This window comes from Sebastes fasciatus, chromosome 8 (genome assembly GCF_043250625.1).
Source record: "Sebastes fasciatus isolate fSebFas1 chromosome 8, fSebFas1.pri, whole genome shotgun sequence".
Taxonomy (NCBI): Eukaryota; Metazoa; Chordata; class Actinopteri; order Perciformes; family Sebastidae; genus Sebastes; species Sebastes fasciatus.
Window position 1 is genome coordinate 36,054,520 of NC_133802.1, and position 25,772 is coordinate 36,080,291.

The 25,772-nt window shown below is 44.4% G+C and overlaps 1 protein-coding gene and 2 long non-coding RNA genes across 10 annotated transcripts in view; all 3 read right to left on the reverse strand.

The window, feature by feature from the left end:
* Positions 1-25,772, reverse strand: part of LOC141773339 (uncharacterized) — a 267,664-nt gene that overhangs the window by 61,660 nt on the left and 180,232 nt on the right. The window lies entirely within an intron of this gene.
* rgs19 (regulator of G protein signaling 19) lies at positions 1,795-11,422 on the reverse strand. The gene is made up of 4 exons (XM_074645243.1): positions 11,245-11,422; positions 8,536-8,622; positions 5,961-6,195; positions 1,795-3,179 (listed from the first exon to the last, which is right to left on the reverse strand). The coding sequence occupies exons 1-4, from the start codon at positions 11,373-11,375 to the stop codon at positions 2,991-2,993; spliced, it is 642 nt and encodes a 213-aa protein (XP_074501344.1). The 5' UTR covers positions 11,376-11,422; the 3' UTR covers positions 1,795-2,990.
* LOC141773336 (uncharacterized) lies at positions 18,861-25,756 on the reverse strand. Of its 8 annotated transcripts, none has more exons than XR_012595085.1 (4): positions 25,118-25,756; positions 21,799-24,490; positions 19,291-21,512; positions 18,861-19,194 (listed from the first exon to the last, which is right to left on the reverse strand). It is a non-coding gene; the product is annotated as an uncharacterized LOC141773336 (long non-coding RNA). The 8 variants fall into 8 exon arrangements; XR_012595084.1 differs by having other exon boundaries at positions 24,585-25,756; XR_012595080.1 differs by having other exon boundaries at positions 21,799-23,918; positions 24,013-25,756.

A 25,772-nucleotide genomic window follows, 5' to 3' on the forward strand; every position in this document is an offset into this window, starting at 1 on the left:
TTCATCATGTGGTCACCGTGGTGGTCTGCAGGTTCATGTTTCATCATGTGATCACCGTGGTGGTCTGCACGGTCATGTTTCATCATGTGGTCACCGTGGTGGTCTGCACGGTCATGTTTCATCATGTGGTCACCGTGGTGGTCTGCACGGTCATGTTTCATCATGTGGTCACCGTGGTGGTCTGCAGGTTCATGTTTCATCATGTGATCACCGTGGTGGTCTGCAGGTTCATGTTTCATCATGTGATCACCGTGGTGGTCTGCACGGTCATGTTTCATCATGTGGTCACCGTGGTGGTCTGCAGGTTCATGTTTCATCATGTGATCACCGTGGTGGTCTGCACGGTCATGTTTCATCATGTGGTCACCGTGGTGGTCTGCAGGTTCATGTTTCATCATGTGATCACCGTGGTGGTCTGCACGGTCATGTTTCATCATGTGGTCACCGTGGTGGTCTGCAGGTTCATGTTTCATCATGTGATCACCGTGGTGGTCTGCACGGTCATGTTTCATCATGTGGTCACCGTGGTGGTCTGCAGGTTCATGTTTCATCATGTGATCACCGTGGTGGTCTGCAGGTTCATGTTTCATCATGTGATCACCGTGGTGGTCTGCACGGTCATGTTTCATCATGTGGTCACCGTGGTGGTCTGCACGGTCATGTTTCATCATGTGGTCACCGTGGTGGTCTGCAGGTTCATGTTTCATCATGTGATCACCGTGGTGGTCTGCAGGTTCATGTTTCATCATGTGGTCACCGTGGTGGTCTGCACGGTCATGTTTCATCATGTGGTCACCGTGGTGGTCTGCACGGTCATGTTTCATCATGTGATCACCGTGGTGGTCTGCAGGGTCATGTTTCATCATGTGGTCACCGTGGTGGTCTGCAGGTTCATGTTTCATCATGTGATCACCGTGGTGGTCTGCAGGTTCATGTTTCATCATGTGGTCACCGTGGTGGTCTGCACGGTCATGTTTCATCATGTGGTCACCGTGGTGGTCTGCACGGTCATGTTTCATCATGTGGTCACCGTGGTGGTCTGCAGGTTCATGTTTCATCATGTGGTCACCGTGGTGGTCTGCAGGTTCATGTTTCATCATGTGGTCACCGTGGTGGTCTGCAGGTTCATGTTTCATCATGTGGTCACCGTGGTGGTCTGCACGGTCATGTTTCATCATGTGGTCACCGTGGTGGTCTGCACGGTCATGTTACATCATGTGGTCACCGTGGTGGTCTGCACGGTCATGTTTCATCATGTGGTCACCGTGGTGGTCTGCAGGTTCATGTTTCATCATGTGGTCACCGTGGTGGTCTGCACGGTCATGTTACATCATGTGGTCACCGTGGTGGTCTGCACGGTCATGTTTCATCATGTGGTCACCGTGGTGGTCTGCAGGTTCATGTTTCATCATGTGGTCACCGTGGTGGTCTGCAGGTTCATGTTTCATCATGTGGTCACCGTGGTGGTCTGCACGGTCATGTTTCATCATGTGGTCACCGTGGTGGTCTGCACGGTCATGTTTCATGATGTGGTCACCGTGGTGGTCTGCACGGTCATGTTTCATCATGTGGTCACCGTGGTGGTCTGCAGGTTCATGTTTCATCATGTGATCACCGTGGTGGTCTGCAGGGTCATGTTTCATCATGTGGTCACCGTGGTGGTCTGCAGGTTCATGTTTCATCATGTGGTCACCGTGGTGGTCTGCACGGTCATGTTTCATCATGTGGTCACCGTGGTGGTCTGCAGGTTCATGTTTCATCATGTGGTCACCGTGGTGGTCTGCAGGGTGAAGAACACTGAAACAGTCTGAACCTAAAGAGTCCTCATTGAGTCCTCATTGAGTCCGTTTGGTGTCGGAGTGTTCAGGGTGTTTCTATCCAACACGTCTCCCTCCGGGCCGCTTAAACAAGGGACATGTTGACAAGGATTTGGTCCTCCTTGATTTTGAAATCTGGGATGTGCTTCCCTTAAATACCCTTAAGTCCCTTAAGTGTTAAATCTCCTAATCAGAACCAGTACCTGTCAGTATCTCAGCTGTTTGTGAACAGTCTTCCTCAGCAGGTGGACGTTTAGCTCAGAACATTCAAGCTGTTCAAACTGTCCGTCCACTGAGGAAGACTGTGAGATGTGGATGAAATCTCCAGATAAAAAGATGGTAAGTGGACCTTTGAGGTTAAGATTTCTTTTTCTTGTCAAACTGATCAGGAACGTTTTGACGCCATGTGCTCGTCGTTCATCAGAGTCAAACAGATCTGAGACTCCCGTCCTCTTAAATAACCTCCTCCTCTAATCAGGAGCTCATTCAGAGCAGGCTGGGGACTCCCAGAGACTCCTGATCTGAATGCTGCAGTGGGTTTAGAACTGAAGTCTCTCCTGTTCTGTGAGCACCGGACCGGACCGGACCGGACCGGATGACCGGACTACTATTCTTTGGAAACAGCGCGTGCGACCTCCTTCCTCCACTGATCAAAAAAGTTTATTTTGTTAGCAGTCTATATTAAAAAACAATATAAATACAATTTGAGTCAAATATTCTAATTAACTAAAATAAATACATAATTAGAAATAGTTGATTAAAATGTAATTAATTAATTTCACGTCCTCGGATGGTGGAGATTTTACATATTTATAAGATATTGTTCAACTGATCTTTGTTGTCTGATTGAATTTAACCTGTTTTTGTATACTATGATGATGAAGAGGAGACGATGGAAGGAATAAAGAGGAGAGGAGTAAACTGGAGAGGAGAGATGAGAGGAGGTGAAGGTTGAGGAGATGGAGAAGAAGTCTTGGCAGTAATTAGAGATATTTGGGATTCAGAGAAGTGAACTGAGGAGCCGTCTGATCGTTCTTGGAAAGTTTAGTACTGAGAGGAGACGGAGCTGGAGAACGGATGAAATGGTCTGGCATCAGGATGAGAGGATGAGAGGAGGAGGAGGAGGATGAGAGGAGGAGTAGGAGGAGGAGAGGAGGAGGAGGAGGTGTGGGACTAGGATTCAGAGGAGGTCTGCGAGCCGCCGTGGACCAGTGTCTTGTAGATGCTGGAGGAGAGGAATCGTGGGTAGGAGTCCCTGTGCATCAGCGTGTAGATCTGGAGCTGGGCGTCTTCGAAGGCTTGAGGCGTCGGGTCCTGCATCTTCCTGTTGATCACCTCTCGGACCCGGGCGTCCAGACTCACCTGGAAGGACATCAGTTGAGTTATTAGAGAGAGAAGACGACACATTAAAGGACAGGTGGAGACATTCTTCTGTCAGTCTACTAAACGTCTCACCGTTTCCAGTGTGGACGTTCTCAGTCGGGGAGAACCTGGGTTTCCTTTAGTTCAGTGAGTTCTGGTTTCAATCTCAGAACTCATAATGCACCTCATCATCTGTCTATGGATCTGGTTTATTTATTTATTTCTATTATCGTTCTTTATTTTGTTAAGTATTATTTATTTTATTTTATTTTTATAAATATATTTATTTACTTATTGTTCTGTTATTATTGATTTAGATATTAATTAATATTAGTATTACTTTATAATTATTACTTTGCAGTTGTTTGTATCTCTGGTCTGTCACTGAACAGAAGCAGGTAGAACCAGACCGGGTCCAGACCGAGTCTCTCTGGACCGTGTTGGGTCTCTAGTTCCACTAATAGTCGGCGGTCGTGTCTCTAATGTTAAATCCAGCGGTTGACGTCCACCAGGTCCGGCGAGGACACTAGGGGACGCTCAGCTCCACTCAACTGGCCGTCCAAGCGGTGACGTACCCTCTCGTACCTGATTGGTTCTCTGCTCGCCGTTTCAAACATGAAACAACGTGGCGGCCTGCTCGTAAACTTCCTGTTACTCCGTCAGAACCATCCTCCAAAATCTACTTCTGACAACATCTAAAGAGAGAAACAGGCGATGATGTCACCGCTGAGTCTGGTCTCATTATAGAACTAGATCATCTAGTTTCACAGCTCCGTCCAAGTTTGGTGAGGCGGACTCGTCGCCTTGGACGGGCTCATTTGCATAAAGGACTGTTCCCGCCTTTTCATTTTGAAAGAGCAACAGCCAATCAAGGCCTGTTGGAGGAGGCTGGGTCACGTGTCATCATCATCATCATCATCATCATCATCATCATCATCATCATCATCATCGCGTCATATCTTTGGGGGTTCAACACATGCGCAGTAAAATCTGGAGAGATTGAGCCAACCGCAGCTTCAGTTACACCCCCCCCCCCCAGACGTTCCCTCTGCGGCGGTCCAGACGACAACAGTTGAAATCAATCTGTGTTAAAGTTCAGAGTAGTTTTGTTGTTAATGAACTTCCATAGAGGCATAAAGACGTCCAGCTCCTGGGACTCTGAGAGGCCCCACAGATACTTATAGAACCACAAGAACAGTAGCAGAACAGCTGACCAATCAAAACGTGCAGCATCACGTGCACCAACATTGAATTCAGGATAAAGCAGCAGTGGAGATGTAAAGCTGGTTCCTGGTCGCCGTAGTGAAGCCGGCGTTCCCGCGGTGTGAGAAGGCTCCGCTAGTTGTCGCGGTGGTTTGTCGTGCACCTCTGAAGTTTTGTAACGACGCGCCGACTGCTCACGCTGCGCTTTTCATTTCAACATGGACGGCTTGGAGGGAAGACTGGCGGAGCAGGTCGGCCTGGACAGACATGTCAACATGATGCCTTCGTCCACGGCTGTCGACGGAGGAATGGAAAGGGTTCATGATCTGGGGAGCAGGAACGTTTCATGGGGAGCAGGAACGTTTCATGGGGAGCAGGAACGCTTCATGGGGAGCAGGAACGTTTCATGGGGAGCAGGAACGCTTCATGGGGAGCAGGAACGTTTCATGGGGAGCAGGAACGTTTCATGGGGAGCAGGAACGCTTCATGGGGAGCAGGAACGCTTCATGGGGAGCAGGAACGCTTCATGGGGAGCAGGAACGTTTCATGGGGAGCAGGAACGCTTCATGGGGAGCAGGAACGTTTCATGGGGAGCAGGAACGCTTCATGGGGAGCAGGAACGTTTCATGGGGAGCAGGAACGCTTCATGGGGAGCAGGAACGTTTCATGGGGAGCAGGAACGTTTCATGGGGAGCAGGAACGCTTCATGGGGAGCAGGAACGCTTCATGGGGAGCAGGAACGCTTCATGGGGAGCAGGAACGCTTCATGGGGAGCAGGAACGTTTCATGGGGAGCAGGAACGCTTCATGGGGAGCAGGAACGTTTCATGGGGAGCAGGAACGCTTCATGGGGAGCAGGAACGTTTCATGGGGAGCAGGAACGCTTCATGGGGAGCAGGAACGTTTCATGGGGAGCAGATGGAACGGGCTCAGGAAATTTCATGGCATGGCGTCGATCCATTTCCCGAGTGGGAATGAAATCCTGATGGCGGCTCCAATGGAAACCATCATCATATCACTACGGTGCATTAGATGGAATTATCTGTTGGACAGATGAAGCAACGCTGGAAAACCAAATGCTTCAGCCAGATCTGACAGAAGAAAACTAAACAACCCCAAATTCAGATCAGCTCCGTTCTGAGACCCGGAGCGGCGTTCTGAGACCCGGAGCGGCGTTCTGAGACCCGGAGCGGCGTTCTGAGACCCGGAGCGGCGTTCTGATGTTCAACATCCTGAAGTCATTAACCAGCGACCATCTCTTGGAACTTAAACAATGACACAAGCTTTAAATCTACATCCCCTAAAGCGTCCAGGGAATCCCCCACAGACACTGAAGAGAGGATGAATCTGTTGCTGGTACAATCTAACGGGGGGGGGGGGGGGGGGATCTGCAGACGGAGATTTAAAGGACACGCCAGATTTAACCCTCAGCTTCCAGACGGCGTTGTGATCTTCGTCATGAAATCAAATCTACCAGATTAGAAACGCTGCGGACGCTCAGGGCGTTCATTTTGAAGGACGCTGCCGGCAGGATGTTCCTTCACCGGCGTAACCGCGGTAACCCCAACAGCTCTCCTACCTCTTTTGGCGACAATATGGAAATGTAGTCCTCGTAGATGGAGCGTGCTTTCTCCTCGACGGCGCCCTTGTTGATTTCCTGTTTGAGGTCTTCGCAGGCGAGCCAGAACAGCATGTTCTCCTCGCTGTACTCCGTCCGCAGGAACTCACGGAACACATTCCGACCCGCCGGGTTCCTCATCAGCTTGTCGAAGGACTGAGACCACAGACTGATCTCCTCCGCCGAGGGTTTGGTGCTGAGGAAGACGAAGACAGAGACGATGAAGACGGGTCATCTCTTTATTATTGTTAACAAGCTAACGTGCTACGATACGTACAAACTGCATGTGAGCTTGTAGGTAGCATGTTAACATTAACATGTTAACATTAACATGTTCACATTAACATGTTAACATTAACATGTTCACATTAACATGTTCACATTAACATGTTCACATTAACATGTTAACATTAACATGTTCACATTAACATGTTAACATTAACATGTTAACATTAACATGTTCACATTAACATGTTAACATTAACATGTTAACATTAACATGTTCACATTAACATGTTAACATTAACATGTTCACATTAACATGTTAATGTTAACATGTTAATGTGAACACGTTAATGTGAACATGTTAATGTGAACATGTTAATGTTAACACGTTAATGTGAACATGTTAACATTAACGTGTTAACATTAACATGTTCACATTAACGTGTTAACATTAACATGTTCACACGCGTGTGAACATTAACATGTTCACATTAACATGTTAACATTAACATGTTAACATTAACATGTTCACATTAACATGTTAACATTAACATGTTCACATTAACATGTTCACATTAACATGTTAACATTAACATGTTAACATTAACATGTTCACATTAACATGTTAACATTAACATGTTAACATTAACATGTTAACATTAACATGTTCACATTAACATGTTAACATTAACATGTTAACATTAACATGTTCACATTAACATGTTAACATTAACATGTTCACATTAACATGTTAATGTGAACATGTTAATGTGAACATGTTAATGTGAACACGTTAATGTGAACATGTTAATGTGAACATGTTAATGTTCACATTAACATGTTCACACGCGTGTGAACATGTTAATGTTAACACGTTAATGTGAACATGTTAACATTAACATGTTCACATTAACGTGTTAACATTAACATGTTCACATTAACGTGTTAACATTAACATGTTCACACGCGTGTGAACATTAACATGTTCACATTAACATGTTAACATTAACATGTTAACATTAACATGTTCACATTAACATGTTAACATTAACATGTTCACATTAACGTGTTAACATTAACATGTTCACACGCATGTTCACATTAACATGTTAACATTAACGTGTTAACATTAACATGTTCACATTAACGTGTTAACATTAACATGTTCACACGCATGTTAACATTAACATGTTCACATTAACGTGTTAACATTAACATGTTCACACGCGTGTTCACATTAACATGTTCACATTAACATGTTCACACGCGTGTTCACATTAACATGTTCACATTAACATGTTCACACGCGTGTTCACATTAACATGTTCACACGCATGCTGCTACATGTTAGAAGATCAGTGACATATATAGTGGCTGACATGCTAACTGTGAGGATATTAGCATGCTATCTATACATTATCAACACACAACTAACACACAACATACACACAACATACACACAACTAACACACAACATACACACAACATACACAAAACTAACACACAACATACACACAACATACACACAACTAACACACAACATAAACACAACATACACACAACATACACACAACTAACACACAACTAACACACAACATACACACAACATACACACAACATACACACAACTAACACACAACTAACACACAACATACACACAACATACACACAACTAACACACAACATACACACAACATACACACAACTAACACACAACTAACACACAACATAAACACAACATACACACAACATACACACAACTAACACACAACTAACACACAACATACACACAACATACACACAACATACACACAACATACACACAACTAACACACAACTAACACACAACATACACACAACATACACACAACTAACACACAACATACACACAACTAACACACAACTAACTAACACACAACATACACACAACTAACACAACATACACACAACTAACACACAACTAACACACAACTAACACACAACATACACACAACATACACACAACATACACACAACTAACACACAACTAACACACAACATACACACAACTAACACACAACTAACACACAACATACACACAACATACACACAACTAACACACAACTAACACAACTCTGCAGGAAGTCGCTGAGTCGACGGATTCTGAATGAATGCAGACTTCCTGTCAAACTACAGACACACACCGAACCCACCTGCACCCACATGCACAGAGAGCAGGATCACTGGAGCACATGCACATAACACAACCCATGTGTGTGTGTGTGTGTGTGTGTGTGTGTGTGTGTGTGTGTGTGTGTGTGTTGGCGCTCACCAAGCTTCACAGTTTGGGATGGTTTCCATCTTGGTGTCCTGGGATATTCTCTTCCTCCTCCTCCGCCTTCGTCTCTCCTCTTCATTCCTGATGGTGAGACTGACATGATGAAGCTGCTCTCAGGCAGGAAGCACACACGCACGCACGCACACACACACACACACACACACACACACACACACACACACACACGCACACACACTAAACCACAGCTGAGAAGAGTAATTGCTCTCAGAACTATAAACGCATGTACAATGAGGTTACCACCCCGTTTAATGACACACTAACCACAGCTATGTTAACAGCAGGGTGAAGCAGTCGCTACAGGTGTCTACACACCTTCATACACACACACACACACACACACACACACACACACACACACACACACACACACACACACACACACACACACACACAGACACACACACACACAGAGAGTGCTATAAATAATCAGCTCCCCTGTGGGAACTATAGAGCTGATCAGTGCAGCGCTACTGTCTGACTGCTGTCTGGAGACTCAGTGTGTGTGATGGTCAGCAGGTCTGTTCAGACTCTGAACGGTTATAGAGGCGTTGTTGTTGTTTACCTCCGACTCCGACTGTACGATGTAAAGACAAAGCTCACGACCTGAGTGATCACACTGTACGGTCCGATGGTCAGCCACTAGCAACGGTCTGTTATACATAGCAACGGTCTGTTATACGTAGCAACAGTCTGTTATACGTAGCAACGGTCTGTTATACGTAGCAACAGTCTGTTATACGTAGCAACGGTCTGTTAAATGTAGCAACGGTCTGTTATACGTAGCAACGGTCTGTTATACGTAGCAACTGTCTGTTATACGTAGCAACGGTCTGTTATACGTAGCAACTGTCTATTATACTTAGCAACGGTCTGTTATACGTAGCAACGGTCTGGTCTGTTATACGTAGCAACGGTCTGTTATACGTAGCAACGGTCTGTTATACGTAGCAACGGTCTGTTATTTGTAGCAACGGTCTGTTATACAGAGCAACGGTTTGTTATTCATAGCAACGGTCTGTTATACGTAGCAACGCTCTGTTATACATAGCAATGGTCTGTTATACGTAGCAATGGTCTGTTATACGTAGCAACTGTCTATTATACGTAGCAACGGTCTGTTATACGTAGCAACGGTCTGTTATACGTAGCAACAGTCTGTTATACGTAGAAACGGTCTGTTATACGTAGCAACAGTCTGTTATACGTAACAACGGTCTGTTAAATGTAGCAACGGTCTGTTATACGTAGCAACGGTCTGTTATACGTAGCAACTGTCTGTTATACGTAGCAACGGTCTGTTATACGTAGCAACTGTCTATTATACGTAGCAACGGTCTGTTATACGTAGCAACGGTCTATTATACTTAGCAACGGTCTGTTATACGTAGCAACGGTCTGGTCTGTTATACGTAGCAACGGTCTGTTATACGTAGCAACGGTCTGTTATACGTAGCAACGGTCTGTTATTTGTAGCAACGGTCTGTTATACAGAGCAACGGTTTGTTATTCATAGCAACGGTCTGTTATACGTAGCAACGCTCTGTTATACATAGCAATGGTCTGTTATACGTAGCAATGGTCTGTTATACGTAGCAGTGGTCTGTTATACATAGCAACGGTCTGTTATACGTAGCAACGGTCTGTTATACGTAGCAACGGTCTATTATACATAGCAATGGTCTGTTATACATAGCAATGGTCTGTTATACGTAGCAATGGTCTGTTATACGTAGCAACGGTCTATTATACGTAGCAACGGTCTGTTATACGTAGCAGTGGTCTGTTATACGTAGCAACGGTCTGTTATACGTAGCAACGGTCTGTTATACGTAGCAACGGTCTATTATACGTAGCAACGGTCTATTATACATAGCAATGGTCTGTTATACATAGCAACGGTCTGTTATACGTAGCAACGGTCTGTTATACGTAGCAACGGTCTATTATACGTAGCAACGGTCTGTTATACGTAGCAACGGTCTGGTCTGTTATACGTAGCAACGGTCTATTATACGTAGCAACGGTCTGTTATACGTAGCAACGGTCTGGTCTGTTATACGTAGCAACGGTCTGTTATACGTAGCAACGGTCTGTTATACGTAGCAACGGTCTGTTATTTGTAGCAACGGTCTGTTATACAGAGCAACGGTTTGTTATTCATAGCAACGGTTTGTTATTCATAGCAACGGTCTGTTATACGTAGCAACGGTCTGTTATACGTAGCAACGGTCTGTTATTTGTAGCAACGGTCTGTTATACAGAGCAACGGTTTGTTATTCATAGCAACGGTTTGTTATTCATAGCAACGGTCTGTTATACATAGCAACGGTCTGTTGTAGAGAAAATACAGACCGCAGAATGCCGTAATTGACCAATCAGAATTGAGTATTCAACACAGCCGTGTAATAAAGGAACTTCCAGAGGTGTGTTTTCAGTTAAGAACATTCAAAATGAGCATCCCTATTTTGAATGGAGACGCTTCACTATGTGTGTGTGTGTGTGTGTGTGTGTGTGTGTGTGTGTGTGTGTGTGTGTGTATGTGTGTGTGCGTGTGTGTGTGTGTGTGTGTGTGTGTGTGTGTATATATGCGTGTGTGTGTGTGTGTGTGTGTGTGTGTGTGTGTGTGTGTGTGTGTGTGTGTGTGTGTGTGTATGTGTGTGTGTGTGTGTGTGTGAGTCCTACCATGAGCAGCTGCAACAGCAGCACCAGCAGAAGCAGCAGGCGTTGGGTCGCTGGGAATTGTGGGTAGTGGTCATGCCCCGCCCCCCTCCCGTCCCACTCAGTGCCGAGGTCTCGCTGCGACCCCCCCCCATGGCAGGATCGCCCCCTCGCTCGGCCGGGATCGGACCTGTGTACTGCAGAGACACAGCGAGAGAGAGGGAGAGGTTTACTGTGGTGGAAGAAGTATTCACTCATTCTACCTTCAAACTACTGAAGTAAAGTACCAACACCACAGAGAGAGAGAGAGAGAGTACCAACACCACCATCTAAAACATAAACTCCAAATATAAAAATATGATCAACATGTACTTAAAGTACTTGTGTTATTATAGATGACATTGATTGCATTAGTAGCACTGTGTTGCAGCAGGTCGAGGTGGAGAGAGAGAGAGACAGAGAGAGAGAGAATAGAGGAAGTGAAAGAGAGAGGGTAATGTGTGATGCATCATGTGATTGAGCTGTGATCACACAAACACAAAGGAAGGACCCGGAGCTGCTGATCTCTGCAGCTGATGATGCATCAACGTTTATTTATTACACCTTATTAAAGGTTGCAGACCTCCTGAAGACACAATCACAATACTGAGACAGAACTCAGATCAACGGGGAGACGTCTGGCCACGAAGAGTCAAGGAACGCACCGTAGAGGCGTATACTCTATATATATCCATACCGGATATATATAGAATATATATATATATACATATATATCCATACTGTGTATATATATAAATACTGTATACATACAGTATTTATATATATATACTGTCAAGACACACACAGACACACACGTGTGAGCTCATCGTGTAGACCATGTGCTCAGACACACACATAATGAGAAAGCACACAAAGAAACGCACACATCAAGGTGCATTCACATGTACAAAGAAGTAAGCCAACACACACACACGCAGATACACACAGGCAGTGTGTGTGTGTGTGTGGTGTGTGTGTGTGTGTGTGTGTTGATGCTATCATCATCAGATTGGGTGTGTTTGTTATTTTTCCATTTCTCTTAAATGGTGAAACTACAGCTCAGCTAACATTAGCCTCCAGCTGTCCACTCTGTGTGTGTGTGTGTGTGTGTGTGTGATGTGTGTACACTCACTGCTGAAACACACACACATGGTAGTTATCTTCTCATCTTGACTCTTCATCTCTGTAAATATTTTTTTAATCTTTATTTATCCTGGTCGACGGAGCAGACGGGCCGCAACGCCCTGCTACACACGCACACACACACACACACACACACACACACACACACAGACCAATAAGAGTATTAATGCCTTGCTTAAAGGCGGGGTTGAGGATGTTCTCCAGTTTATCTGTTCTACTGGTTGAAATGGTGTTTCCCCCCCGACAGCGATCCATTACTGATGAGCTCTGAAAAAAGACCTGAAATCTGAAAAGGCTGGCGAGCTTGGAGCGCTGGCGAGAGTGAAGCGCTGACGAGCGTGGAGCGCTGGCGAGCGTGGAGTGCTGGCGAGAGTGAAGCGCTGGCGAGCGTGGAGCGCTGACGAGCGTGGAGCGCTGGCGAGCGTGGAGCGCTGGCGAGAGTGAAGCGCTGACGAGCGTGGAGCGCTGGCGAGCGTGGAGCGCTGGCGAGCGTGGAGCGCTGGCGAGCGCGTCGGGAGGTCGAGCTTGTTTCCTGTTTTTGTTCTTAATTGCTTAAACACAGCCGGTCATGTTTGATGACTTTCCTGACAATAACTTGATATTTCACTCATTAATGCATCAATACAAACAATCAAATGTAAACGTTATTAGTGAGGTTAAATTCACGCAGTTCTGTGCACGTTCATGCAACATCTGCTGGTCAGCTGCTTTGCGATCACCTTCTCTGCTCTAATGTGTTCACCATCACTGCTGCTCCGGCAGCACAGATGGCGAACACACAACGCCAATAACGCAAGATGAAATCTAAATTCAGAGAGAGGCGCCGCCGGGGCGTTAGAGTACTCGCCGCCAGGGCGCTAGAGTACTGTATGTACGTCTACCAACACACACACACACACTCCAGCTGCGTCTGCCAGCAGGGTTTAAGTAATTAAGCGCTCATTTTAAGTATTAATCTGAGAGATTACTGCTCCGTAATCTCACCACCTGATCGCCAACAGCCCTCTGTGAGTGTGTGTGTGTGTGTGAGTGTGTGTGTGTGTGTGTGTGTGAGTGTGTGTGTGACGGAGAGGTGGCGGTCACAACGAGAGATCAAGAGACACACAGATGAAATGAAAGAGACATACAGTATATATACAGTATATATATTTATATGTATATATATATATGAGAGATAAGAGAAAGAGAAACGGGGTCATGTAGACACTTGTCGTGCTTTAAACAGCTAAAGGTCATGAAGCTCTTGTGATGTAATGAGGTCCCTGAGATAGAATCCCGGAGCATCCGTAGACAGCAGCAGGATCTGGATCATCTCCTACTGAACGCTCAATTAAAGATCTTTCCTTCACTATCATCATTTTCTCTTCAGCTGCTCATTTCTAGCTAACTTGACTCATGCAACGCTGCTTTAGTGGAATTTCAACAAGCAACATCCAGCCAGCTACATATCCTCCTCCCTGATACCTGCAGGCGGTATTACCTCCCTCTCTAACCAACCCACCGACTGCTTGTCGTGTTTGGTCCATGATTTCATGTAAGGAATGATCCCAGTGAAGTCAGGCCACTAAAGAAAGCCCTCAGGTGAGGAAACACCTGTTGATCTCCACTACGGTCTGGTTGGAACTCCTCAAAGACTTCAGATGAGACTAGAATAAGACTTTGGGCTGAATCAATGATTTCAGATGAATCAACACGAGGCGACATCTTCAACAGTCCAAAACCAAAAGATATGGAATTCAAAAAAAGAAATCATAAAACACAGAAGAGCCGCAAATGTTCACATCTGAACGCTGGAACCAAACAACGTTATAAACAATATTATAAACATAAACAACGTTATAAACAACGTTACAAACAACGTGAACTGTGTGTTGTATTTAATAATACAACATACTGAACTCAGTGTTCTTCATGTTGCTGAACTCTGTTGAAGTTCTTTAAATATCAAGTCCGAATCTTTTAAATCCGTCTTCCAATTAAAATCCTGACACACAGAAACCTGACACACTGACGACTTTTATTATTCTCTTTGTTGTGAAAATTGGCAATACAACACCAACGCGCTAGTCCCAACCGGGGTAATGAACGGAGGGATGACATGAGCGAGAAGCTCTGAGTGGTCAAACAACCCTCTTTGACGATCAGTACAGGTGGATGTTTGGATGTTAGTGAGTCATACTTCAGATCCTTCACAGGAAGACGGAAAACATGTTTTATGGAGGAGAGGAGCTTCTCCAAACGCCTGCCCCGACATGTTACAGTGCTGCTAAAGCTTCGCTAATGCACACACAGACACACACACACACACACACACACACACACACACACACAGTAAGTGGGTCTATAAATCCAGCCTCGTAACGCTCTGCGGTGACAGATTCAAGGTTTTTCACCAGAGGGCTGCGCCGACAGGCTCCCAAATTCATCTCCTCTCCTCTCCTCACCTTATATGGACAAGCCTGGTTAAACACGCACACACACACACACACACACACACGCACACACACACACACTGACTAGATAATCAAGCTACAACTGCTCACACGTGCATTCAAGGTTACAGTACACAATCGCCACACGTGTCCACTAGGGGTGTTTTCTACGATTTCTAAACAGATGTTTTAACACCAGAATCGATACATCTGCTTCATCTTCCGTATCCGTCAACCAAAACAAACCTCAGAGAGTCTAAACCGTTGGAGGGTCGTCGTGGATACGACCTGCACCCTCCCATGTTAAATCCAGCGTGGTAAACACTACACATCCAGTGAAGGATGGAAACACTTTGGGTTTCACACATTGACAGGAAAAGCAGAGCTAGGTGGTAACGTTATGGTATGGCGGTAACGTTATGGTATGGAGGTAACGTTATGGTATGGAGGTAACGTTATGGTATGGTGGTAACGTTATGGTATGGAGGTAACGTTATGGTATGGAGGTAACGTTATGGTATGAAGGTAACGTTATGGTATGGCGGTAACGTTATGGTATGGAGGTAACGTTATGGTATGGAGGTAACGTTATGGTATGGTGGTAACGTTATGGTATAGAGGTAACGTTATGGTATGGTGGTAACGTTATGGTATGGAGGTAACGTTATGGTATGGTGGTAACATTATGGTATGGAGGTAACGTTATGGTATGGAGGTAACGTTATGGTATGGAGGTAACGTTATGGTATGGTGGTAACGTTATGGTATAGAGGTAACGTTATGGTATGGTGGTAACGTTATGGTATGGTGGTAACGTTATGGTATGGTGGTAACGTTATGGTATGGAGGTATGGAGGTAACGTTATGGTATGGAGGTAACGTTATGGTATGGAGGTAACGTTATGGTATGGAGGTAACGTTATGGTATGGAGGTAACGTTATGGTATGGAGGTAACGTTATGGTATGGTGGTAACGTTATGGTATAGAGGTAACGTTATGGTATGGTGGTAACGTTATGGTATGGAGGTAACGTTATGGTATGGTGGTAACATTATGGTATGGAGGTAACGTTATGGTATGGAGGTAACGTTATGGTATGGAGGTAACGTTATGGTATGGAGGTAACGTTATGGTATGGTGGTAACGTTATGGTATAGAGGTAACGTTATGGTATGGTGGTAACGTTATGGTATGGTGGTAACGTTATGGTATGGTGGTAATGTTATGGTATGGTGGTAACGTTATGGTATGGAGGTATGGAGGTAACGTTATGGTATGGAGGTAACGTTATGGTATGGTGGTAACGTTATGGTATGGAGGTAACGTTATGGTATGGTGGTAACGTTATGGTATGGAGGTAACGTTATGGTATGGAGGTAACGTTATGGTATGGTGGTAACGTTATGGTATGGCGGTAACGTTATGGTATGGAGGTAACGTTATGGTATGGAGGTAACGTTATGGTATGGAGGTAACGTTATGGTATGGTGGTAACGTTATGGTATGGAGGTAACGTTATGGTATGGAGGTAACGTTATGGTATGGTGGTAACGTTATGGTATAGAGGTAACGTTATGGTATGGTGGTAACGTTATGGTATGGAGGTAACGTTATGGTATGGTGGTAACATTATGGTATGGAGGTAACGTTATGGTATGGAGGTAACGTTATGGTATGGAGGTAACGTTATGGTATGGTGGTAACGTTATGGTATAGAGGTAACGTTATGGTATGGTGGTAACGTTATGGTATGGTGGTAACGTTATGGTATGGTGGTAACGTTATGGTATGGAGGTATGGAGGTAACGTTATGGTATGGAGGTAACGTTATGGTATGGAGGTAACGTTATGGTATGGAGGTAACGTTATGGTATGGAGGTAACGTTATGGTATGGAGGTAACGTTATGGTATGGTGGTAACGTTATGGTATAGAGGTAACGTTATGGTATGGTGGTAACGTTATGGTATGGAGGTAACGTTATGGTATGGTGGTAACATTATGGTATGGAGGTAACGTTATGGTATGGAGGTAACGTTATGGTATGGAGGTAACGTTATGGTATGGAGGTAACGTTATGGTATGGTGGTAACGTTATGGTATAGAGGTAACGTTATGGTATGGTGGTAACGTTATGGTATGGTGGTAACGTTATGGTATGGTGGTAATGTTATGGTATGGTGGTAACGTTATGGTATGGAGGTATGGAGGTAACGTTATGGTATGGAGGTAACGTTATGGTATGGTGGTAACGTTATGGTATGGAGGTAACGTTATGGTATGGTGGTAACGTTATGGTATGGAGGTAACGTTATGGTATGGAGGTAACGTTATGGTATGGTGGTAACGTTATGGTATGGCGGTAACGTTATGGTATGGAGGTAACGTTATGGTATGGAGGTAACGTTATGGTATGGCGGTAACGTTATGGTGTGGAGGTAACGTTATGGTGTGGAGGTAACGTTATGGTATGGAGGTAACGTTATGGTATGGCGGTAACGTTATGGTATGGAGGTAACGTTATGGTATGGAGGTAACGTTATGGTATGGTGGTAACGTTATGGTATGGAGGTAACGTTATGGTATGGAGGTAACGTTATGGTATGGAGGTAACGTTATGGTATGGAGGTAACGTTATGGTATGGAGGTAACGTTATGGTATGGCGGTAACGTTATGGTATGGCGGTAACGTTATGGTATGGAGGTAACGTTATGGTATGGAGGTAACGTTATGGTATGGAGGTAACGTTATGGTATGGCGGTAACGTTATGGTATGGAGGTAACGTTATGGTATGGCGGTAACGTTATGGTATGGCGGTAACGTTATGGTGTGGAGGTAACGTTATGGTATGGAGGTAACGTTATGGTATGGCGGTAACGTTATGGTATGGAGGTAACGTTATGGTATGGAGGTAACGTTATGGTATGGAGGTAACGTTATGGTATGGAGGTAACGTTATGGTATGGAGGTAACGTTATGGTATGGAGGTAACGTTATGGTATGGAGGTAACGTTATGGTATGGAGGTAACGTTATGGTATGGCGGTAATGTTATGGTATGGTGGTAACGTTATGGTATGGCGGTAACGTGGCGGTGGAGCCGGCCGTCGCTCTCGTCTCCGTGGTCAAATGGTCCGACGCTACGACTGTAGAGCACCCAGATACTGACATTTGTGTTCTCTGCATTGAAACGGCCCCGATGGAGCTGACCATGGATGGATAAAGAGAACGGAGCTGACGGGAGAGCTAGAGACCACCTTGGAGAAGTTACAGGAAGTAGACACGTGGGACTACGTCCGCTTTTCAAAATAAGGCGTTAACAAAGGGAACTGTAGATACTAAATACATCTATGGAAATCAGATTGATGGATTATATTCACCAGAAGTATAAAACATTACATGTCCCTTATAAATTAAAAATAAAATCCCACTAATCTGTGAGGGAAACGTCTTTATTCTTTGATTTCTGGGTGCTGGATAATAAATGTAATCAATAATTCCTGACAATGATCCTGATCTATTTGACTTCAGGACATCTCTGACTACATACATGCTGAAGATCAAAATTTTACTGGATTCATTCAGAAATTTCACAAAGTCAAAGTCCCTAGAAGTGTCTGATTCATCTGGTTCCCTTCATGGTCTAGAGGTCAACAAGTTAACAACAATCACTAGAAATCACCACCCAGGTACCCAGGTATGGTGATAGTAGGTGAATCGTCTCTGCCCTAGTGTCCACACACACACACACACACACACACATCAACACACACACACACACACACACATAAACACACACACATATCAACACACACACATCAACACACACACACTACTACAACCATACGAGCCTCAACACCCCCATTTCCAGAGGATCTCCCTAAACCAAACCAGACGATGCTGCCGTCCCATTAACACACTTCCAGAGAAACATCCAGAGACTCTTAATGTGACAGTTCACAGGAAGCTCAGAGGATTATCCAGACAGGGAAGTCAAGTTTCTGGATAGACTTGTTGGGGGGGGGGGTTTCAAATCTCAGAGACAAATCAAAACAAAACTCCATTTCCGTGGCTAGATACCACAGAAGGTACATATGGGGGGGAAATGTTGTCATTTGTGTGAGCTGATCCTTTAAAAGCAATGTCTTTTAAAGGATCAGCTCACAGCAGATACGTGTCCATCAACACTTCCTGTAGACACTGAAGCTCTACATGTTCATTCTCTGTCCATCAACACTTCCTGTAGACACTGAAGCTCTACCTGTTCATTCTCTGTCCATCAACACTTCCTGTAGACACTGAAGCTCTACCTGTTCATTCTCTGTCCATCAACACTTCCTATAGACTCTGAAGCTCTACCTGTTCATTCTCTGTCCATCAACACTTCCTGTAGACACTGAAGCTCTACCTGTTCATTCTGTCCATCAACACTTCCTGTAGGCACTGAAGCTCTACCTGTTCATTCTCTGTCCATCAACACTTCCTGTAGACACTGAAGCTCTACCTGTTCATTCTCTGTCCATCAACACTTCCTGTAGACACTGAAGCTCTACCTGTTCATTCTGTCCATCAACACTTCCTATAGACACTGAAGCTCTACCTGTTCATTCTCTGTCCATCAACACTTCCTGTAGACACTGAAGCTCTACCTGTTCATTCTCTGTCCATCAACACTTCCTATAGACACTGAAGCTCTACCTGTTCATTCTCTGTCCATCAACACTTCCTATAGACACTGAAGCTCTACCTGTTCATTCTGTCCATCAACACTTCCTATAGACACTGAAGCTCTACCTGTTCATTCTCTGTCCATCAACACTTCCTGTAGACACTGAAGCTCTACCTGTTCATTCTGTCCATCAACACTTCCTGTAGACACTGAAGCTCTACCTGTTCATTCTCTGTCCATCAACACTTCCTGTAGACACTGAAGCTCTACCTGTTCATTCTCTGTCCATCAACACTTCCTGTAGACACTGAAGCTCTACCTGTTCATTCTCTGTCCATCAACACTTCCTATAGACACTGAAGCTCTACCTGTTCATTCTGTCCATCAACACTTCCTATAGACACTGAAGCTCTACCTGTTCATTCTCTGTCCATCAACACTTCCTGTAGACACTGAAGCTCTACCTGTTCATTCTGTCCATCAACACTTCCTGTAGACACTGAAGCTCTACCTGTTCATTCTCTGTCCATCAACACTTCCTGTAGACACTGAAGCTCTACCTGTTCATTCTCTGTCCATCAACACTTCCTGTAGACACTGAAGCTCTACCTGTTCATTCTCTGTCCATCAACACTTCCTATAGACACTGAAGCTCTACCTGTTCATTCTCTGTCCATCAACACTTCCTATAGACACTGAAGCTCTACCTGTTCATTCTGTCCATCAACACTTCCTATAGACACTGAAGCTCTACCTGTTCATTCTCTGTCCATCAACACTTCCTATAGACACTGAAGCTCTACCTGTTCATTCTCTGTCCATCAACACTTCCTATAGACACTGAAGCTCTACCTGTTCATTCTGTCCATCAACACTTCCTATAGACACTGAAGCTCTACCTGTTCATTCTCTGTCCATCAACACTTCCTATAGAAACTGAAGCTCTACCTGTTCATTCTCTGTCCACCAACACTTCCTATAGACACTGAAGCTCTACCTGTTCATTCTCTGTCCATCAACACTTCCTGTAGACACTGAAGCTCTACCTGTTCATTCTCTGTCCATCAACACTTCCTATAGACCCTGAAGCTCTACCTGTTCATTCTCTGTCCATCAACACTTCCTATAGACACTGAAGCTCTACCTGTTCATTCTCTGTCCATCAACACTTCCTGTAGACACTGAAGCTCTACCTGTTCATTCTCTGTCCATCAACACTTCCTATAGACACTGAAGCTCTACCTGTTCATTCTCTGTCCATCAACACTTCCTGTAGACACTGAAGCTCTACCTGTTCATTCTGTCCATCAACACTTCCTATAGACTCTGAAGCTCTACCTGTTCATTCTCTGTCCATCAACACTTCCTATAGACACTGAAGCTCTACCTGTTCATTCTCTGTCCATCAACACTTCCTGTAGACACTGAAGCTCTACCTGTTCATTCTGTCCATCAACACTTCCTATAGACACTGAAGCTCTACCTGTTCATTCTGTCCATCAACACTTCCTACAGACACTGAAGCTCTACCTGTTCATTCTGTCCATCAACACTTCCTATAGACACTGAAGCTCTACCTGTTCATTCTGTCCATCAACACTTCCTATAGACACTGAAGCTCTACCTGTTCATTCTCTGTCCATCAACACTTCCTGTAGACACTGAAGCTCTACCTGTTCATTCTGTCCATCAACACTTCCTATAGACACTGAAGCTCTACCTGTTCATTCTCTGTCCATCAACACTTCCTATAGACACTGAAGCTCTACTTGTTCATTCTGTCCATCAACACTTCCTATAGACACTGAAGCTCTACCTGTTCATTCTCTGTCCATCAACACTTCCTGTAGACACTGAAGCTCTACCTGTTCATTCTGTCCATCAACACTTCCTATAGACACTGAAGCTCTACCTGTTCATTCTGTCCATCAACACTTCCTATAGACACTGAAGCTCTACCTGTTCATTCTCTGTCCATCAACACTTCCTGTAGACACTGAAGCTCTACCTGTTCATTCTGTCCATCAACACTTCCTATAGACACTGAAGTTCTACCTGTTCATTCTCTGTCCATCAACACTTCCTATAGACACTGAAGCTCTACCTGTTCATTCTGTCCATCAACACTTCCTATAGACACTGAAGCTCTACCTGTTCATTCTCTGTCCATCAACACTTCCTGTAGACACTGAAGCTCTACTTGTTCATTCTGTCCATCAACACTTCCTATAGACACTGAAGCTCTATCTGTTCATTCTGTCCATCAACACTTCCTATAGACACTGAAGCTCTACCTGTTCATTCTGTCCATCAACACTTCCTATAGACACTGAAGCTCTACCTGTTCATTCTGTCCATCAACACTTCCTATAGACACTGAAGCTCTACCTGTTCATTCTGTCCATCAACACTTCCTATAGACACTGAAGCTCTACCTGTTCATTCTGTCCATCAACACTTCCTATAGACACTGAAGCTCTACCTGTTCATTCTGTCCATCAACACTTCCTATAGACACTGAAGCTCTACCTGTTCATTCTCTGTCCATCAACACTTCCTGTAGACACTGAAGCTCTACCTGTTCATTCTCTGTCCATCAACACTTCCTATAGACTCTGAAGCTCTACCTGTTCATTCTCTGTCCATCAACACTTCCTGTAGACACTGAAGCTCTACCTGTTCATTCTGTCCATCAACACTTCCTGTAGACACTGAAGCTCTACCTGTTCATTCTCTGTCCATCAACACTTCCTGTAGACACTGAAGCTCTACATGTTCATTTTGTCCATCAACACTTCCTGTAGACACTGAAGCTCTACTTGTTCATTCTCTGTCCATCAACACTTCCTGTAGACACTGAAGCTCTACCTGTTCATTCTCTGTCCATCAACACTTCCTATAGACACTGAAGCTCTACCTGTTCATTCTCTGTCCATCAACACTTCCTATAGACACTGAAGCTCTACCTGTTCATTCTGTCCATCAACACTTCCTATAGACACTGAAGCTCTACCTGTTCATTCTCTGTCCATCAACACTTCCTATAGACACTGAAGCTCTACCTGTTCATTCTCTGTCCATCAACACTTCCTATAGACACTGAAGCTCTACCTGTTCATTCTCTGTCCATCAACACTTCCTGTAGACACTGAAGCTCTACTTGTTCATTTTGTCCATCAACACTTCCTGTAGACACTGAAGCTCTACCTGTTCATTCTCTGTCCATCAACACTTCCTGTAGACACTGAAGCTCTACCTGTTCATTCTCTGTCCATCAACACTTCCTATAGACACTGAAGCTCTACCTGTTCATTCTCTGTCCATCAACACTTCCTATAGACACTGAAGCTCTACCTGTTCATTCTGTCCATCAACACTTCCTATAGACACTGAAGCTCTACCTGTTCATTCTCTGTCCATCAACACTTCCTATAGACACTGAAGCTCTACCTGTTCATTCTCTGTCCATCAACACTTCCTATAGACACTGAAGCTCTACCTGTTCATTCTCTGTCCATCAACACTTCCTGTAGACACTGAAGCTCTACCTGTTCATTCTCTGTCCATCAACACTTCCTATAGACCCTGAAGCTCTACCTGTTCATTCTCTGTCCATCAACACTTCCTATAGACACTGAAGCTCTACCTGTTCATTCTCTGTCCATCAACACTTCCTGTAGACACTGAAGCTCTACCTGTTCATTCTCTGTCCATCAACACTTCCTATAGACTCTGAAGCTCTACTTGTTCATTCTCTGTCCATCAACACTTCCTGTAGACACTGAAGCTCTACCTGTTCATTCTCTGTCCATCAACACTTCCTGTAGACACTGAAGCTCTACCTGTTCATTCTGTCCATCAACACTTCCTATAGACTCTGAAGCTCTACCTGTTCATTCTCTGTCCATCAACACTTCCTATAGACACTGAAGCTCTACCTGTTCATTCTCTGTCCATCAACACTTCCTGTAGACACTGAAGCTCTACCTGTTCATTCTGTCCATCAACACTTCCTATAGACACTGAAGCTCTACCTGTTCATTCTGTCCATCAACACTTCCTACAGACACTGAAGCTCTACCTGTTCATTCTGTCCATCAACACTTCCTATAGACACTGAAGCTCTACCTGTTCATTCTGTCCATCAACACTTCCTATAGACACTGAAGCTCTACCTGTTCATTCTCTGTCCATCAACACTTCCTGTAGACACTGAAGCTCTACCTGTTCATTCTGTCCATCAACACTTCCTATAGACACTGAAGCTCTACCTGTTCATTCTCTGTCCATCAACACTTCCTATAGACACTGAAGCTCTACCTGTTCATTCTGTCCATCAACACTTCCTATAGACACTGAAGCTCTACCTGTTCATTCTGTCCATCAACACTTCCTATAGACACTGAAGCTCTACCTGTTCATTCTGTCCATCAACACTTCCTATAGACACTGAAGCTCTACCTGTTAATTCTGTCCATTAACACTTCCTATAGACACTGAAGCTCTACCTGTTCATTCTGTCCATCAACACTTCCTATAGACACTGAAGCTCTACCTGTTCATTCTCTGTCCATCAACACTTCCTGTAGACACTGAAGCTCTACCTGTTCATTCTGTCCATCAACACTTCCTATAGACACTGAAGCTCTACCTGTTCATTCTCTGTCCATCAACACTTCCCATAGACACTGAAGCTCTACCTGTTCATTCTGTCCATCAACACTTCCTATAGACTCTGAAGCTCTACCTGTTCATTCTCTGTCCATCAACACTTCCTATAGACACTGAAGCTCTACCTGTTCATTCTCTGTCCATCAACACTTCCTGTAGACACTGAAGCTCTACCTGTTCATTCTGTCCATCAACACTTCCTATAGACACTGAAGCTCTACCTGTTCATTCTGTCCATCAACACTTCCTATAGACACTGAAGCTCTACCTGTTCATTCTGTCCATCAACACTTCCTATAGACACTGAAGCTCTACCTGTTCATTCTGTCCATCAACACTTCCTATAGACACTGAAGCTCTACTTGTTCATTCTGTCCATCAACACTTCCTATAGACACTGAAGCTCTACCTGTTCATTCTCTGTCCATCAACACTTCCTGTAGACACTGAAGCTCTACCTGTTCATTCTCTGTCCATCAACACTTCCTATAGACTCTGAAGCTCTACCTGTTCATTCTCTGTCCATCAACACTTCCTGTAGACACTGAAGCTCTACCTGTTCATTCTGTCCATCAACACTTCCTGTAGACACTGAAGCTCTACCTGTTCATTCTCTGTCCATCAACACTTCCTGTAGACACTGAAGCTCTACATGTTCATTTTGTCCATCAACACTTCCTGTAGACACTGAAGCTCTACCTGTTCATTCTCTGTCCATCAACACTTCCTATAGACACTGAAGCTCTACCTGTTCATTCTCTGTCCATCAACACTTCCTGTAGACACTGAAGCTCTACCTGTTCATTCTGTCCATCAACACTTCCTGTAGACACTGAAGCTCTACCTGTTCATTCTCTGTCCATCAACACTTCCTGTAGACACTGAAGCTCTACCTGTTCATTCTCTGTCCATCAACACTTCCTATAGACACTGAAGCTCTACCTGTTCATTCTGTCCATCAACACTTCCTATAGACACTGAAGCTCTACCTGTTCATTCTCTGTCCATCAACACTTCCTGTAGACACTGAAGCTCTACCTGTTCATTCTGTCCATCAACACTTCCTATAGACACTGAAGCTCTACCTGTTCATTCTCTGTCCATCAACACTTCCTATAGACACTGAAGCTCTACCTGTTCATTCTCTGTCCATCAACACTTCCTATAGACACTGAAGCTCTACCTGTTCATTCTGTCCATCAACACTTCCTATAGACACTGAAGCTCTACCTGTTCATTCTCTGTCCATCAACACTTCCTGTAGACACTGAAGCTCTACCTGTTCATTCTCTGTCCATCAACACTTCCTATAGACACTGAAGCTCTACCTGTTCATTCTCTGTCCATCAACACTTCCTGTAGACACTGAAGCTCTACCTGTTCATTCTCTGTCCATCAACACTTCCTATAGACACTGAAGCTCTACCTGTTCATTCTCTGTCCATCAACACTTCCTATAGACACTGAAGCTCTACCTGTTCATTCTCTGTCCATCAACACTTCCTGTAGACACTGAAGCTCTACTTGTTCATTCTCTGTCCATCAACACTTCCTATAGACACTGAAGCTCTACCTGTTCATTCTCTGTCCATCAACA